The 19,180-nt window shown below is 35.2% G+C and overlaps 1 protein-coding gene and 1 pseudogene across 1 annotated transcript in view; one reads left to right on the top strand and one right to left on the bottom strand.

Moving 5' to 3' along the window:
* Window positions 1-19,180, bottom strand: part of SENP6 (SUMO specific peptidase 6) — a 110,883-nt gene that overhangs the window by 26,305 nt on the left and 65,398 nt on the right. The window contains exons 9-12 of the mRNA XM_090282677.1: window positions 8,406-8,635; window positions 5,379-5,549; window positions 1,330-1,363; window positions 735-929 (exon numbers count right to left, since the gene is read on the bottom strand). Of these exons, the coding sequence (XP_090138803.1) occupies window positions 735-929; window positions 1,330-1,363; window positions 5,379-5,549; window positions 8,406-8,635 (630 nt within the window). The remainder of the gene's footprint in view (window positions 1-734; window positions 930-1,329; window positions 1,364-5,378; window positions 5,550-8,405; window positions 8,636-19,180) is intronic.
* On the top strand, window positions 14,757-18,525 carry LOC150007335 (glutamyl-tRNA(Gln) amidotransferase subunit A, mitochondrial-like; annotated as a pseudogene).

Genomic DNA, 19,180 nt, shown 5'->3' with positions numbered 1-19,180 from the left:
AAGAGTAACAACTATTGCCCTGGCTGGTGTGGCTCAATGGATTGATTTCTACCCTACGAACCAGAAGAGTAACAACTAGTTACTCCAAGAATATCACCAGAAATCCTAGTATCAATGTTCAAAATAATGTTTGGCATACAGTGGATTTATAATAAATACGAAATAAAGACTAGTGACGGTGTTATCTGTCAACTAAATTATGAAGAGAAAGGAATCAGAACACATTACTCTAGCAGCATATCATTTATTATAGTGATTGAAGACCCATTCTATGAACTTGTAAACTTCCTATCCAGGCTAAGTTTCAATAATTCCAGATTTATACGGTTGATTTAGACTTAGCACCTACTAGTGCATTAAAAAAAATCATTTTATCTAACCACTATGCTGTACATCTGAAACCAATACAAAATAATACTGAAAGTAAACTAATTGAAAAAAAGAAATTAATCATTTTACTCAGGCAATATGGTGTTAAAAAGTGCAGACTTCTTAAGTTTTAACCATTCTGAGAAGTTGCTCAATGGGTAAACCTGTGTTTTATCATCATACCTTCCACTTTATGGGCTTTTCCTCATCTGTAAAATGGGAAAAATAATATCTATCTTACAAAAGGTCCCTGTAAGGATTATAACATAATGTAATACATATCTAAGGGATCTATCAAAGTGTACTCAACATTCTGCTAGTCAATGAATTATATGTATTATTATAATCCATTCCACATAACTTACTTGTTAACTTATTTATTCCTTTACAATCATTCCGAACTTTATCCTCCATATTCATTTGTAGTTGCATGCTCAGCTTTTGATAAACTGCTGGTATTGTCTGAAGAAACACTACTGGTAATTTTCGGACATTACACCATTCACATTTAGTTAGATCAGAGGTATTTAAGGTAATCCCTACAGGATCATTTTCTGGTTCTGGAGAAAAACAGACAATTGGAAAACAAACCAATTCTTAAAATGGGAAAACCATTAATGAAGGGAACTGCAAGAAAATACAAGATTAAAATTAAACACATATATTATGTCTGTAAATAGTAACTTTTAGTTGGAAATGAAGAAAAGTCTTTATAACTACCTTAAAAATGCTTCTACATTTTTTCTAAATGAAAAGAGATTTCTAATGAAGAATATTTGCAAAATAAAAAATAGGTTTTGTGATGTTACAGAATGAAATTACACTATTAAGATATGGCTTTTGTTAAGAAGATATATGACAACTAATCATCTTAATGAATTCTATGATTATTATTTAATCTTTTATTCCTGTGGAGTGCTTTAGTGTAAACAAAGCTTAAGAAGACATATAATAGCTTACCGTCTAGCTGTATCTTGATAAAATCTAAACAAAACTAAAAAAAAAAAAAGACAAATTAGTGCCAATCTAGATTTGTGAGGATTTTTCTATAAACACCGTAAGTAGACACTATTTGGTACTCAAGACTACAGAGAGCAGAACTGAATCATCTACCATGTGCTTAAATATAAGATAAAATATCTTCCCCACTCCTAAATTATCTCTCAGAAAGGTAGGTCTCACCTTTTTTTTTTTTTTTTTTTTAAATCCTCACCCAAAGATGTGCTTATTGATTTTAGAGAGAAGGGAAGGGAGAGAGAGAAACAGCGAGAGAAACATTGATGTAAGAGAGAAACAGCGATAGGGTGCCTCTCATACATGCCCAAAAAGGGGACCAAACCTACATGTGCCCTGACCAGGAATCAAACCTCCAACCTTTCAGTTTATGGGACAATGTTTCAACCAACTGAACCATACTGCCCAGGGCTAGGCTGCATCTTTTTTTATTCAACTACTGAGAACATTCTTATACTATTGATTTATTTCTCTTAACTTCAAAAAATAGTTGAGAGAATATTATAATGAATACCTGAATACCATTACCCAGATTCACTAACTATTAGTATCTTGCAATACCTATTCAATCATTCTTTCTATGTATATAGTAATTTCCCTTTTGCTAAACCAGCATAAAGGCAAAGGTTCATTGCAAGGTCTAAGAAAATCAAAATTAACTTCACTCAATATACAGTTCATACTGAAACTGAGTTCATATTCAAATTGCCCCAATTGCTCAAAATTGTCCTTTATTGCTCCCTTAACGTTTCCCCAATCAATGATTCTGTCAAGGTAACATTACATTAGTCTCTTTTGTCTACTCTTGTCTAGACCAGAAAGAAATCTCCCTCTGTTCTCCATGACATGGCCTTTGAAAAATCTAAGCTGGGTTCTGCAAACTGGACTATGTAGTTATTATTGGTGGTTAAAGGTAATTTTCTAACTATTTTAATGTGGAGAAAACATTTATTAAGCTTGATACTCCCTGAATTAATATTCATTTTGAGTCTTTATATAAGGTAAAAGAATTAAAGAAGGAGGCAAGAAATTCAAAATGCATTAAAAATTAAGCTGGGTCAATACATAGAGGGATGAATAGAAACATTAAAAGCAAATTTAGTAAAATGCTAATAACAGAATCTAGCTAGAATTTTTATGAATGTTCACTGTAAAATTCTTTCAACTCTTTTGTATGAAATTTTTCACAATGTAAAAAAATGGAAGCAAGACAATAAAAGAAATTTAGTAATTACAACACTGCAAATTCTAGAATGTCACCATATATTCTAAAATCATATTTAAAAGTAATATATTAATTGGTTTCACTGGAATGCAATATGTTAATTGGAGACATAGGAACTGAAGTTATAGGCTTTAGAAAAATGTTAGATGGCTCAAAAAAGTAGCAATAATAAAGATATAAACACTAAAGTGGGAGCATTTGAATAAAATTGTTGCATGATATTATCTGCCATTTAAAAATGTATGAACTAAATTATATAAAAGTAATTATTATATGATCTTCCTAGTAAGTCTTTCTCCTGTTAAATAAAAAAATTCACTTTTAAATAAAACTGGTACTTTTAGATGGTGACAACTGAATCACTAGGTGAATTTAAAATAATTTAATTCCTAATAAAAAATGGCTAGAAAATTTGATAAAACATTTAAAATAGAAAAATATTTGAAATTTGTTTCTCAGAATAATGACATAGTATATAAACCGTTTCACTGCAAAACATAATAAAAATTAGGTTCAAAAGGAAAATGTCAATTCATCTTTTAATATACTATCTGAAGAAATTATCAAAAATGTTCTCTAGGAAAATGCCACAGTACAAGGAAAATTAATAATAGATTATAAACTTACACACTATATGCACAACTATTTTTTGGCTAAAATATTTCAGTTAGCATTTAATTTTTTAAAAAAATCTATATCAATGCATTTTTATATTACACATACTGCCTTTTATTTCTTTTGGTAAACTTTATTTATTGAGAGAGGGGACAGATGGGAGAGAGGGAGACTTGAGAGAGAAACACTGATCATCAACTGGTTGCCTCTCGCAGCCCCAACCCAGACCAAACTCGCAACCCAGGCAACATGCCCTGACCAAGAATCCAACTGGTGACCTTTCGATTTGTGGGATGATACCCGATCAACTGAGCCACACTGGTCACGGACTGCCTTTTATTTCCTAAAATAAATTCAGTTAGTTTTTCTTCACCAGATAATATATATACTAATCTGTAAATTTCACATAAAAAAGTTCATTCAAGAACTAAGGGGGGTGAGATTGCTGGAGGGAAGTGGTGTACTGGGTGGAGGGGAGCAAAGGGAAAAGAAATTGGGACAACAGTAACAAAATAATCAATAAAACATACTAAAAAAAAAGTTCATTCAAATTTTGATACAGGTTTTGCTACATAGCCTTGAGACTATGCAACTTTCAACTAAATGTCTCAACTATCAGCCTTAATTAGCATACCAAGGAGTTCTGAATAATGGTGGTCTAAATAATGTGGGGAAAAACCATAAAACCTACATAGTTTCCCTGGAAATTTCGGAAGTATAGAGACACAGAGTAACATTTTTGTTACCTGACAGTACCAGGAAAGATAATCTGTACCATGAAGGCTTATAACAAAACAGAGGCTTCATAAATCCCTGAAAACCCTGATATATAACAATGTTATTGATCAATAATGAATAACCTATATATAATTTGCTTTAACTCTCTGGGGTACTTAACATTCTAGTTTTTTATAAATATAGATATATATTTATATATGTATTTATATATTTTTAGAGAGAGGGAAAGTGAGGGAGAAAGAGAGAGAGAAACATCAATGTGTGGTTCTCTCTTGCATACTCCCAAGTGGGGACCTGACCTACAACCCAGGCGTGTACCCCGACTGGGAATCGAACCAGCAACCCTTTGGTTCAGAGGCTGGCACTCAATCCACTGAGCCACACCAGCCAGGTAAACATTCTAGATTTTAAATCGTGAGAAGCTATAGTGGTTTTTTTTTTTTTTTTTTATGAAAAAGAAAAAAATGCTGGATTCCCATATAGCTTTTCTCTCACAAAAAACTGGACCCATATTTCACTTTCTACTATAAACTGACCAACAATATATTTTTGCCCCCCTTTGATCATATTTATCCTAGAATCATGAATCCTAGAAAATAGCTATTATTTACTATAACTTAAATAACAGAGCTACCATTTAAATTTCCTGATATGACACAATGTTTTTTAATGATACCAATTTATGTATAAAGAACAATACTAATAGACAGAGTTTGAAAGGTTAAAAATGGATAGTCAGGCACACCAAGTTAAGGAATTATAAAATAAGTCTTATAAAATAAGTGCAGTGCTAAAGAAAGATTTTTTTTACCAACAATATTAGAAGAAAAATGATGACCTGTAGGCTAGATAAGGAGATTACATTACAATTCAAGGAGAAAATACCCATTTGAACTGGATTGGTAGTAGTAAAAAAAGAAAGGAAAAAACAAAACAAAACATATGACAGATAAAAATAAGAGAACTACAGAAAGTACTTTGGGTTTTGTGGACAGTGTAGTCCAGTGCCTTTTGGGTGGCTATTGTAGTCCAGTAATCTATTTCTAGGAGTCTTAGTGCTGCAAGACATGTTCTTGCAGACTCCAAAACTCTTGGATTCTTCTTTCTGTCATTATGTTCTTTAAAATACCTTTTTCATGCACTGAGCTGGCATAAGAATAAAAAATTAACATACTGGAGGGTTTTCTACCTCAGTGAAAATACTAAGTGTCTTCCTACAATGAATATGTCCCTATCATGAACACTTAACTATCATAAAATTTTTTACTCTCTTATTTTATATAAATATAAAATCTCAAAATAATTTTAATATTCTATTAAATTTAATATTTAACTTACAAACTTTAAAATATTACATATTAGCCATAGAATTTTGAATTTTATAATTGGTACAATGAGCGCTTAAGGATGTACTTACAATTACAGGCTCTATTAATAGCCGAAAGAGTGTTCCTACTCGTATACTTCGACAGTTTAAAATGACACTGTCATAGGGACTTTGGCATCTTAAAGATACAGGATCAACTAAAGTTTCTTGAGAAATCACTTTGCGACGCTTTAGAGGTGTGCTGATAATAGAATTGCCAAACTGAAAAAGAAATAATTTTCACTTAGTAAGTTACTATAACAAGGCTGCAAACCAAGTATACAATATGCAAAGAAGACCTAAAATCAAAAATGTGATCATCAAAATATAAGATTAATATCTCTCCAGCAGTGTCAAAGTAAAAGTGTACTCATTTTATATTAATAGTAAACCCTTCTATTTTACATAGCTATATTTTATCTATTTATTACTTGAAATTCAAAGAAGAGCACAGCAATGAGAAATGGTACTCTGGAATCAGAGTATTTGGTTTCAAATCACAGTGATACCATCTTTTAATAATCTGATTTTGTAAACTTAACTCCATAAGTTTTGGTTTCCTAAACTAAAAATATGAAGAGTAAGAATATCTATTCCAATGAGCTAATGCCTATAAGCAGCTTAGCACAGTGCTTCATGCACAGTAAAATACTGGATAAAAGTCAGCTAGTAATAGTGGCAGTGGTTATAGTACTTGGATTAAATGAACAAATCTTTATAGAGAAAATGGTAATTTAGAGATATGGTTATTTGCATTACAAAAGGATGCTTCTTTAAATATTAAAATTTTTAAACTACTTGATTTGTTAAATTAAGATTTCAGTCAAATCCAAATGCAAATAAATCATAATATAAAATAATATTTTATATAAGTAATTTAAACTAAAAGTAATTAAAGTTACATTAAAACTTTATTATCATCAAGAGAATAAAACATCATCTTGATTAACAAAAAGAGAAAAAAAGATGTGCAATGCAGAGATAGGCCTATTCTCATTACACCTATAGACATTTCTGTGATCTGTGTTACAAGAAAAAATACTAAAACAATAACACATTTATACCTGTAAACCTCTCTTTCAAGATTTATCATAAATATTTTCTCAGATATTAATAAAAAACTATCAGAGTGTTAAAGAAGAATTTTTAGCTTTAGAATTCTTCCTTCAAATGAGATGTTATTTAGCTCAATAATAAAATAGATAATTTAAGAGCTGCTCCAGGTGAATTCATAGTAGATACTGAATCTAGAACTGGGGTCGTCCATACCCTCCTAAGGAGCCTCTAAAAGATCTCTGAGGAACACTTATTGTTCAGTGCGCCAGGCTGAACACTGTTCACTCACAAATTGTCATATAGGAATGCATTACTTATTCAATTGAACTCTCCTATGCTGACATCTGAGTTCTTTCTGACCTTTTCCCATGACACACTATTCTCTAAGAAGCATTTTTGCTGCTAAATCCTGGTTAGTATAATTACTGCCAAGCTGCCCTCCAGCATAGTTATTTTACCAGTTTACACACCCAACATTTCATTTTGCCAAACACTAAGATGAGATACTGTTGTACTTTAAAATTTTTTAGCAATTAGTTAATGAAATGTATTTTTTAATTTCACTTTCAATACTTTACTACCTTATTGAACTCTATTCATTTTCATTATTTTTCTAAGGTTTGCTTCTATTTTTTGATTTTTAAGAAATTAGAAATATATAAAGGACAATCTCACACTCCATCATATTTTTCACTATTTTTTCTTCATTTGCATTTATTTACCTGTTAAATTATGTTTATGATGTTTTGGTACACTGTTTTGTACTCTTCTTTTAATAAAATCTATTCATCTCTTCATTTTACTATTTATTTCTTGTGCTGAATGTTTGGAAAGGCATCCTTCAAGATTATATTAAAAATATTAATCTATTTTCTTTTATCCTGATAATTGCTTTTTATTTTTAATTTCTTATGGTTCCCTTCTTAACAACCAAATGTGTATACTTCCATGTTTTTATCTATATTCCTATAGTACCTGACATGTATATGTAAACCATATATAATTTTAATGTTTTATTTTTTTAAAATGTCTTTACAAAAATAAGAAAATATGCACATACTTTTGCATCTTGGTATTCGCACTTAACAGTACCATGCAGAAACCCCAAGTCATTGCTATAGCTCTAATTTTTATTATCAGTGGTTGCATAATAGTCCATGAGGTAGATATATCATAATTTCTTCACCATTTCCATATTAATGGTCAATGATTTCATATGCAGTTGTATGGCAACAATCATGTTAATACATACAGCTTATGTACTGTAGAGGGAGGATTCCTTTGAAATTGAGTCTAAGGAAGGAACTATTTGGTCATTTGGTATACATTTAAAATTGTTCAATAGATGTTTTTACACTGCTTTCCCCAAAGGTCATAACAACTTTCTTTTCCATCAGCAAATTACAATAGTACTCCTTTCCTCAGATTCTTGCCAGCAGTATGTATTAATTGATTTTGTATTAATTTTGAAAGTCTGTTCAGAATATGGTTATATTTCATTTTCCTTAATTTGTACTGCCTTACTAATTTGCCCTTTTCATGTGGTAGTTTTTTTCCTTCAGCTTTTAAGAGTTCATAGTCTATTACAGTTATTAACAGTGTATGTCATCTGCATTATAAATATTCTTCTCTGGCTCTATTGTTTGTCTATTGACATAATTTTTAAGTTTTCGATCTGAATATTTTGAAAATTTTATATAGTTAAATACAATACAATAGAACTATGATATATTTAACACACCCAAGTTAAAATGACTTCTCCTTGTCCTCAAATTATAGAAGTACATTTGTTTATACTTATATTTTGTTGTAAGGTTAATACTGTTTCTTCTTGCTGAATATTTTACATTTTAAACTTCAATTTAATTGAATGTTCTTCCAAATAATCTTCCAAGTAGTATTTTAAGCCTCTCTTAAGAATTCATCTTTTTCTATTAACATTGTCAAATAAGGCTCCAAACAAATACTTGCATCCCAAAGGGGAGACATAATCTGAATAAATATCAACAAATGTTAAAGTACCTGATCTTTCATTCTTGCTTTTCTTGGCAACCGAACTGTATTTAACTCTGAATCTGCTGGACTGCTTCTTAGTTCATGTTCTACTCTACAGGTATTTTCATTTAATGCTGCTTCTACTTTTCCAGTGGATGGTGCTGGGGAAGAACATGCTGAATCAGCAGGTTGAGGAGATACACTCTCTCTTCTGTTAGTCCTGGCATTGTCATCATCATCGTCACTGGACAAAATAACTATAAAAATGTTAAATACTTCATGTAGTTCATTTCTGGTATTATATATATTTATATTAAGAATGTAAATATATTACCAAAGTGGAGGATATACCAAATTTGCTTTGGATCGCTTCCAGATCTGAGATTAATAAAAACAAATGAAGATAAAATCTACTCTGATGAAAAGTTAAATTTAGAAAATAATTTAAAATAAAGCATTTTTTCACAATATACAAATATGAAATTGATTCTATAGTCCATTATCACCACCCACAAAGAAACATACACAAGTTAAATGTTTTATCAGTAGATCTATTTCAAAGTTTAAAAACACAAAGGTATGACCGTAATCCCCACACAAATTGTTCACAAAATAGCATGCATTTTAAATATGTGTTAATCTTCACATGACCACATAATTTTATCTCACACAGGAAATCACTAAAATCTGAATTGGTCCTAAGGAGAATCTGGACTAGTGCTTACTGCTCAATTAATCTTATTAAATAAATAAGCATGGGTAAGAAAAGACATATTGAAGGTAATTGACTCTTATACTTTGCACTTATTAAATCTTATCATACCCAACTCTATATCATAATTCCCCAGAGCCACCCACACTGCACTTGAGACAAATGTTAACTCCTTACTCTGGTTTATAAATGTACATAATCTGTCCCTTGCCTACTTCTCCAATTTTCTTGAACTACTCCATTTTCTCTCCTTTATGCTCCAAAGAAATAGCCCTTTATTCTGTTACTCAAACATCACAAGCTTGTTTCTGTCTGGAATTCAATTCCCCTAACTCCTTGCACTTCTCTCATCAAATATTAGCTTAGATATCCCTTTTTGCTTGATGACTGAATTTAAAGCATCTTTTTTAAAGTAAGCACATGGGCACTTGTTTATTCACATCAAGTGATTTAAAAGTTCTGTTTTTGTTGTGAATGTTTACTTGCTCATTTGTCTCCCCACTACACATAAACTATGCCTTGTCCACTGCTATATTCCCAGAGTCTAAAACAGTACCTGGAACAAAAGGGAAAAAAAAAAAAAAAAGGCACACAGAAACCATCTGTTGAAAAATGCATAAACTTCTAGGAGCAATTTTTCTTTTAATAATCAACACATAAATGCTTAGTTAATATTTTTTGAGTAGTATACATGTCCTCGAGAGGCATCATCTCCAGCATCTTTTTTACTGTCTTTTTAAATTTTGCTGTCCAGTCTCAGAAGCAAATGCTTAAGTTGGATCTTTTTTCAGAACTGGTTATTTTATTGACAGAATACAGAACAGGTAGGATTAGATGGTCTAAGCAGATTTACAAATATTTGTAAGTTAGGATTTTGTCACATTCTCGCTATTTGCCCCACCTTTTTCTTTCTGTAAAACTGAGTTGGTAATAACGGTACCTATTTCAAAGGACTGTCACGAGAACATACAAATATGTAAAAGGCTTAGCACAGTGCCTAGTGTCCTACCTACAATTATTTTTATGGTGTTTCAGAGACATTGAAACTTCTGTAGGTACTATATCAAAAATTTATTTTAAAGCCCCAATGCTGCAACAGGCAGAGACCTATACTACTAGTTCTTGTTTTATTAACTTCAACTAAATGAGTTTTGCTCAATATCACTGTATCTGCAAAGCAAATGGGGACTGTACAAATGTGATGTCATAAAGATAAAAATTTGTTCATAGCTGCTTTAATGTTACATAAAATATACAATATATTCTAATATATATCTAAAATTCTTCATCAGGGTCTGCTACAAACTGAACTGTATCCCCTCAAAATTCTATGCTGAACCCCTAAATCCCCAATTTGACTACATTTGGGAATAAGGCCTATAAGGAGATTAATAAACATTAAATATGGTAAAAAAGGTGAAGCCTTAATCTGAAAGGACTAGTAACCTTATTAAAAAGAGGAGATGCCAGAGGTTTCTCTCCATGCACGCACAGAAGAAAGGCCACGTGAGGATAAAGAGAAAGGCAGCCATCTACAAGGCAAGAAGAGAGGCCTCAACAGACACACCAACCCTAAAGACACCTTGCTCTTGAAATTCCAGCCTCCAGAACTGTGAGGAAATAAATTTATATTGTTTGAGCCACTCAGTCTGTGGTACTGTTATGACAACCCAAGTACACAATTACAGGGTCTTTTGTACTTATTATTCCAAACATGTTCCCATAAGTACCGGTGTATCTTCCTCTTTTATTCTGGGCTCTGTTCAAAAGTGTCTTTATCAAAGGTGCCTATTCCACCACCTATCTAAAATAGTACCATCTCTGATACCTTACAATTGTCAATCTCTACTACCTGGACCTGCTTCATTTTTCTACATAGAATTTATCATTACTGAGACATTGTATATTTTGTTATTTAAACACTCACAACACAAGCTTCATAATAAATTACTGTTTTAATAGAAATACAAACTTAAGAATGATTAAGAATATTAAGAAAACAGGACTTCCGGCCAAGATGGAGGCTTAGACGGACACGCTAGGTCTCCCTCTACAACTATAGAGGAATACAACTACTTCAAAACAAAGGATAACTAGAAATTCCAGAAAATAAAACTACACGGAAGTCCAACATATGAAGTTATAAACCAGCGGTGCCATTTGGGCAGGTAAGAGTTAAAGTGGGCAGTGCTGTTTGCGGTCGCACCCGGAGCGGCGGGCGGCGAGGAATCCGGGCTGCGCAAGCCCCTGGCGGTGCGCGACCCCGGCGAGGAGTCCCAGCTACGCAAGCCCCTGGCGGTGCGCGACTCCGGAGCTGGGGAGAGCGGCCGCCGCATCGCCTTGAACAGTGAGGCCCAGGGGGGGCGGGAGGACGGATCCCGGTCTCCTAGCTGAATAACTGTGTGAATCCATCTTGGACCCCCGCCCCCAAAGAAAGCACCACAGAGCTGCGAAATAGGTCGCGGACAGGCAGGCGCCGGCCGGTCGCTGATTTGTGACGCGTACACAGGCACTGCCCCCGACAGCCAGCCCAAGAAAACAAAACGCATCTGTCAAAATGAGGCAGGCAACTTTAGAAATACCGGTAACACAACTCACCAGGCAGCAGATAGAGAACCTGACAGATGAACAGATAAGAAACCTGTCAGAGGCTCAGTTCTGGGCCATTGTTATCAGGTGGCTTACAGAATTCACAAAAGAGCAGGAAAAAGATATGAAAGAAGCGAAAAACTTTCATAACGAAAGGAACAAAACAGCATACGAGACAGAAGGAAAGGAAATAAAATCCAGAGTTCATTTCAACAAACTGGAATATGGAGAAGGAACAAGCAGTCAACCAATGCAGCGAGAGGAAATGGGAAGCAACAATGAAAGGATCAGAAACCTCTGGGACAGCTATAAAAGACCCAACATAAGAATCATTGGTTTGCCAGAGAATGAGGAAGATGAACTAGAACTTGAAAAATTGAGTGAAAATATAATAAAGGAGAACTTCCCAGACTTGGGGAAGGGAATAGACCTGCAGGTCCAGGAAGCAAGGAGAGTTCCCAAGAGACTGGACCCAGGGAGAACCACTCCAAGACACATTATAATCAAAATGTCAAAAATTAAAGATAAAGAGAGAATCTTAAAAGCAGCAAGAGAGAAGAAAAGAATTATGTACAAAGGGGTCCCAATCAGACTATCAGCTGACTTCTCAAGGGAAATCCTACAGGCAAGAAGAGACTGGCAAGAAATATTCAAAGTAATGAAAATCCAAAACCTACAACCACGAATACTCTATCCAGCGAAATTGTCATTCAGAATAGAAGGACAGAGAAAGTGTTTCCAGGACAAAATAAAACTGAAAGAGTTCATTAGATCCAAACCACTGTTATATGAGATGTTAAAGGGACTGGTTTAAAAAAAAAAAACAGAAGCTAGGGAGATGAAACAAAGGCAAACTAAATAGGCAACGAGAGTGGAAGAGGAACTGTGGGTACGGGAAGCATATTGGGGGGAGGTCAACAGGGAGGGGGAATGGGGAAAGGGAGAGAGATGATATAGGAATTGGGGATCAAGGTAGGAGGGAATGGAATAGACGGAGAGAGGTTGGGAGGAACTGTATGCACAACTAATGGACATAATCTAAAAGGGGGGGACAACTGGAGGGAGGGGGGCCACCGGGTGGAGGGGAGCAGAGGGAAGGGAAATTGGCACAAATGTAATAATTTAATCAATAAAACACATTAAATCTGAAAAAAAAAAAAAAAAAAGAATATTAAGAAAACAGACTTTGGAACCAGAAAAAAATTATTTTAAATCCTTTTATTTCTTTTATTATTATTCACTTATTTTAGAGAGAGAAAGAGGGTTTGAGGGAGAGGGAGAAAAGGAGGGAGGCAGAAGGTCGGGGGGTGGGGTAGAGATTTGTTGTTCCACTTACTTATGCCTTCATTGGTTGGTTGATTCTGGTACATGCCCTCAACGGTGACTGAACCCACAACCTTGGCATATCGAGATAATGCTCTTCTCAACAAAGCTACCCAGCCAGGGCCAAGGAAAGTAAGTGCTTTTTAAAATCTACACTCCAATAGTCCATATGTATATATTATTTACTCAATCTCTTTAATCCTAGAGTGCCTCATTTATAAAATGGAATGTATTAGTACCTACCTCACATAATTATAAAAACTAAATTAAATAGATCAGTCTATTTAACTTTATCACAAAACAGGGAATATAAGCATGCAATAAATGATAACTTTTATTATTTTTTAAAAGTTTATTTATTTTTAGAGAAAGGGGGAGGGAAAGAGAAAGAGAAACATCAATGTGTCAGAGAAACATCAATCAGCCATCTCTTGCACAGCCCCCAACTGGAGACCTGGTCTGGAACCCAGGCATATGCCCTGACTAGGAAGTAAACCTTTGACATTTTGGTTTACCGGATGACACCCAATCCACTGAGTCATACCAGTCAGAGCTGATAACTTTTATTAACAATGTGAAATGTTCTTAAAACAGAACACATTTTTCCAAATATTTACATGGAAAGTACTTAGTTTATAATTTTTTTTCAGCACAAGGGAACAAATTTATGTTTTATGGTTTTAATTCATGGTTGATAATGGTTAAGCTTGAATAGTAAACTGCTTAATACACCTAAGGACCACATCAATTTATTTCCTTATAGTATCATAATACACAGTTGATGTAGACATAGTATTTATTTTGTATTTTGTTACTTATGAACTTAGCCTTATTAATGTTCAGTTCCCATCATCTTGGTAACTTCCTCACAATGTTAAGTTTCCTATCTGAAGTTTGACTCTGTAAAAATACACATTAACTGCCTAGTAAGTGAGAGGTATTTTTCGTATCTTACCATTTAAAAAAACCCTCACAATTAGAAAAGATTCAAATAATATTAACAATATTTAATACCATATTTATAGTATTGGTATAATGCTAAAATGTATCATAAAATACTCATTTAATAGCAACAGTATCATAACATAACAGAGGTATGCTGCACTGCCACTATAAAGTATCTTTTTAAAACTGTTTTAAGAAATAAGCTAATGTACTGGTATGGGCTAAGGTTTTTATATTGAACTGAATTAAAACAGAACTTGACAGTTCAGAGGTTTTTTAAAAAAGCTTAATTTTATCCCCTTTATTTGCCAATTTTCAGACTAATGATTAAGAACCTTAAACAATCTCCAAAATAACCAATGGAGTATTTCTTTGGGGGGAAATTAGGGGATATCATTAAACTGACTGATTTTAACATATTTGACATATTTCAAAAAATAGTAGTTATGACTCTGTTTTTGACCAAAGTAGTCCCATCATTGATCAACAGGTGCTCTTTCATTTTAGCTCCTATGTTCTTTTCACAGCTTCCATGTTTCTTAATATGACTAGATGATCTAGGTTTATTCATACATTAATGCTGCAGACCTTCAGCCAGCAATTTCTGTGAAGAGCTTGGGTTATTTTTAGTGGGATATGATATTCAAAACCACAAATGTGAGAACAGGGGTTGTTTGTTTCTATACCAGGGTTACTTACTGTTTCTAGGCATTTTCTGTGGGAAAAACTAGGAAATAGTTATTTTCTATTTAAGCTTTTTTTCCTTCTAGTCACCTGGTCCCTGTAGTGGCATGCTGGGCACGAGGACCATGCTGGACTGCACCCTCTGAGAAGTTTCTGTGGCACTGAAAGAAGGCCAAATTACTCCAACCGAGCTCTGCTGAAAATGTCTCTCCTTTAATCAAGAAGACCAAGTTTCTAAGTGCTTACATTACTGTATCAGAAGAGACAGCCTTAAAGCAAGCTGAAGAATCAGGGAAAAGATATAAGGTCACTCACTGGGGGAGTTAGATGTGATTCCTGTCACAGTCAAAGACAACTTTAGCACGTCTGGCATTGAGACAACACGTGCATCAAACACACTGAAAGGTTCGGTGTCACATTATAACGCCACAGTATTTCAGAAGTTGTTATATCAGGGAGCTCTCCTAATGAAAAAAACAAACTTAGATGAGTTTGCTATGGGGCCTGGGGGCACAGAAGGTATATTCGGAGCAGTTAAAAAACCCTGGAGTTATTCAAAACAGTACAGAGAAAAGAGAAAGCAGAGGCCCCATGGTGAAGAAGACGATTAAATTGGCTTATTGGCTTACAGTGGGAGGAAGCTTAGGAAGCAGTGCAGCAGCTGTTATCAGTGTTCACATGCTTTGTAGCTTTAGGATCAGATAAAGGAGGATCAACCAGAAATCCAGCTGCCCACCATGGGGATGTTAGTTTAAAACCAAGTTATGGAGGACTTCCAGCCAAGATGGAGGCCTAGACAGATACGTTGGGTCTCCCTCCACAACTAAGAAGGAATACAACTACCTCAGAACTAGAGACAACCAGAAGTTCCAGAAACTCGAACTGCATGGAAGTCCAACAAACAAAGATATAAAGAAGAAATACTCATCCAGACAGGTAGGAGGGGCGGAGCCTGGGTGGAGAGGATGCGGTGTCGTGGCCGCAGAAGTGGCCATGGCAATGGCAGGCCAGTAGAAAGCACAGTCACACACTTTAAAAAGTCAGGAGGGACACCTGGGGAGCTTTCCCAGCTCCTCACCGGACCTCACAACTCACTGTCTCAGCACCAGGGAAAATCAAGCTTCATTGCTTCTGACTGTGCTGACCAGTGGGGATTGGAGTGGAGGAAGAAACTGCCAGTCTCTCAGCAGAGTCTGCTTGTTTAAAGGGCCCCCATAGTTCTGTAACATCTGCAGACCCACCCACTCTGGGAACGATGGCCAGGGCAGCAGCTAGAGGGGCGCCAGTCCAATGCAGAAGTGGAAGAGGTGCCTGGGAAAGGGGCAAGTGCTAAGCAAGCGGCATTGTTCCCTCTCTGATGCCTCCCCCAGATACAGCACCACAATATGGTGAAGCAGGTCGCCCTGTACTGACGGATCCCTAAGGCTCCTCCCCTTGCAATGTAACAGGTGCAAGAGCTCTACCTAAGACACAAAGGCAAAAACACAGGAACCTCTCAAGATGAGGAGACAGAGAAGTATGGCCCAAAAGGGGGAAAGGATTAAGGTTTCAGTGGGAGAAATAAGCGATGAGGAGACAGCCAACCTAACAGATGCAGAATTCAAAAAACTGGTGATAACAATACTCACAGGCTTGACAGATACACCTGAGTACGGCAAATGCATAAGGGAACAAGTGGAGGCTATGCTAAGTGAAACAAAGGAAAATCCACATAAAACCAATGGTGAAGGGAAGGAAACCGGGGTTCAAATCAATGATCTGGAATATAAGGAAGAAAGAAACAGTCACCCAGTACAGAATGAGGAAACAAGAATTGAAAAAAATGAGGAGAGGCTTAGGAACTTCTGGGACAACTTTAAATGTGCCAACATCTGAATCATATGGGTGCCAGAAGGAGAAGAGGAAGAACAAGGAATCGAAAGCTTATGTGAAAAAATGAAGGAAAACTTCTGAAATTTGGCAAAGGAAAAAGACATACAAGTTCAAAGAGCACAGAGTCCCAAACAAGCTAGACCCCAAAAGGACCACACCAAGACACATCATAATTAAAATGACAAAAGTGAAAGATAAAGAGAGAATCTTTAAAGCAGCAAGAGAAAAGCAGAGAGCTACCTACAAAGGGGTGCCTATAAGACTATGAGCTGATTTCTCAAAAGAAACTTTGCAGGCAAGAAAGGACTGGCAAAAAGTATTCAATGTGATGAAAAGCAAGGACCTACAACCAAGATTACTCTATCCAGCAAAGCTATCATTTAGAATGGAAGGGCAGATAAAGTGCTTTCAGACAAGGTAAAGCTAGAAGAGTTCATTATCACCAAGCCATTATTATATGAAACGTTAAAGGGACTTATTTAAGAAGAAGATCAAAACTATGAACACGAAAATGACATGAACCTCATAACTATCAACAACAGAATCTAAAAAATAAAAACAAAATCCTACTAAGCAAACCATAATTGAAACAGAATCACAGGTACGAGGATCATGTGGAGGGTTATCAGCTGGAGGGGCATGGGGAGAAATGGGGAAATGGTGCAGGGATTAAGAAGCATAATTGGTTGGTATAAAATAGACAGGGGAAGTTAAGAATAATATAGGAAAGGGTGAAGCCAAAGAACTTATATGCATAACCCATGGACATGAACTAAGGGGGGGTGGGATTGCTGGAGGGAAGGGGGTACTGGGCAGAGGAGAGCAAAAGGGAAAAAAATTGGAACTACTATAACAACATAATCAATAAAATATACTTAAAAAAAATAAAGAATATAGGAAAGGGTGAAGCCAAAGAACTTATATGCACGACCCATGGACATGAACTAAGGGGGTGGGATGCTGGGGGAAGAGGGGTACTGGACAGAGGGGAGCAATGGGGGAAAAACTGGTACTACTGTAACAACATAATCAATAAAATATACTTAAAAAAACAAACAAACAAACAAAACCCCCCAAGCTATGGTTTAGTTTCTCATTATGGTCTCATTCCCCTGCTGAATTCGATGGATGGGCCCGGAATCTTAATCAGATGCGTGGACGAGCAGCATTTGCTTTGGTACTTGCTTAGGATGGCTACAAAGATTCTATCACAATACAAGATCCTGTTAAACCATCTATTCTTCCCAGCTTGACAGATGTAAGCAAACTATGTATAGGAATTCCAAAGGAATATCTTGTACCAGAATTATCAGTGAAGTACAATCTCTTTGGTCCAAAGCCACTAAACTCTTTGAATCTGAGCAGGCCAAAGTAACTGAAATGTCCCTGTCCCACACCAGTTATTCGATTGTCTGCTACCATGTGTTGCATACATCAGAAGTGGCATCAAATATAGCAAGATTTGAGAGGCTAGAATATGGTGACAGATATGACATTAATGTATCTACTAAAGCCATGTATACTGCAACCAGGCAAGAAGGCTTTAATTACATGGTGAGAGGAAGAATTCTCTCAAGAAACTTTTTCTTACTAAAAGAAAACTATGAGAATTATTTCATCAAAGCACAGGAAGTGAGACGACTCATTGCTAACGATTTTAAGAATGTTTTTAACTCGGGAGTGGATGTATTGCTCACTCCGACTACCTTGAGTGAGGCAGTACAATACATGGAGTTCATCAAGGAAGGCAACGAAACCCAAAGTGCCTAGGATGACATTTTTACACAGGCTGTAAACAGGGCAGGATTGCCAGCAGTGAGTGTCTCTATGGCCCTTTCAAACCAAAGGTTACCAATAGGACTATAGTTTCGTGGACGTGCATTTTGTGACCAGTAGCTTCTTACAATTGCCAAATGGTTTAAAAAGCAAGTATAATTTCCTGTTCTTCAGCTTCAATAAATAATGGATGATTGTTCATCAATCTTTGAAAATGAAAAGTTGGCTTCTGTTTCTATAAAATAGTAGTGATAAATATATCATGCAAATTAAAATGACTTACAGATTCTATATTCTAAAAAAGTCAAGTGATCTTGCTAACTTCTTTTAACTTGGTTCATTGTCAACATAATCATCCCTTGGGATCACTTTTTCAAATTGTGATAGTTAATTATAAATAATTTGCCAGTATTTATTAAGCATCTGCTAAGTGCCAAATATACGATTTCTACTATTGCAAAGGACACAGTGTTCCTGAAAAATGATGCATTTTGCAAAACTGTTCACTAAAGAACAGAGTTAAACAAGATAAACACAAAGAAGCTCACACCAAGACATATCATAATTAAAATGCAAAAGATTAAAGACAAAGAGAGAATCTTAAAAGCAGCAAGAGAAAAGCAGCTAGTTACCTACAAGGGAGCCCCCATAAGACTGTCAGCTGATTTCTCAAAAGAAAACCTTGCAGGCTAGAAGGGACTGTCAAAAAGAGTTCAAAGTGATGAAAAGCAAAGACCTACCCCAAGATTACTCTACCCAGCAAAGCTACCATTTAGAATCAGAGAACAGATAAAGAGCTTCCCAAATAAGAAAAAGCTGAAGCAGTTCACCACCAAACCAGTATCATATAAAATATTCAAGACTCTTCTTCAAGAAGATAAGAAATATGAACAATAAAAAT

The sequence above is a fragment of the Furipterus horrens genome, unplaced genomic scaffold, assembly GCF_987537825.1.
Source record: "Furipterus horrens unplaced genomic scaffold, mFurHor1.1.pri manual_scaffold_6, whole genome shotgun sequence".
In the NCBI taxonomy this organism is placed as follows: domain Eukaryota; kingdom Metazoa; phylum Chordata; class Mammalia; order Chiroptera; family Furipteridae; genus Furipterus; species Furipterus horrens.
Note: the sequence above shows the minus strand (reverse complement) of the source record. Positions and strands in the feature narration are given on the sequence as shown.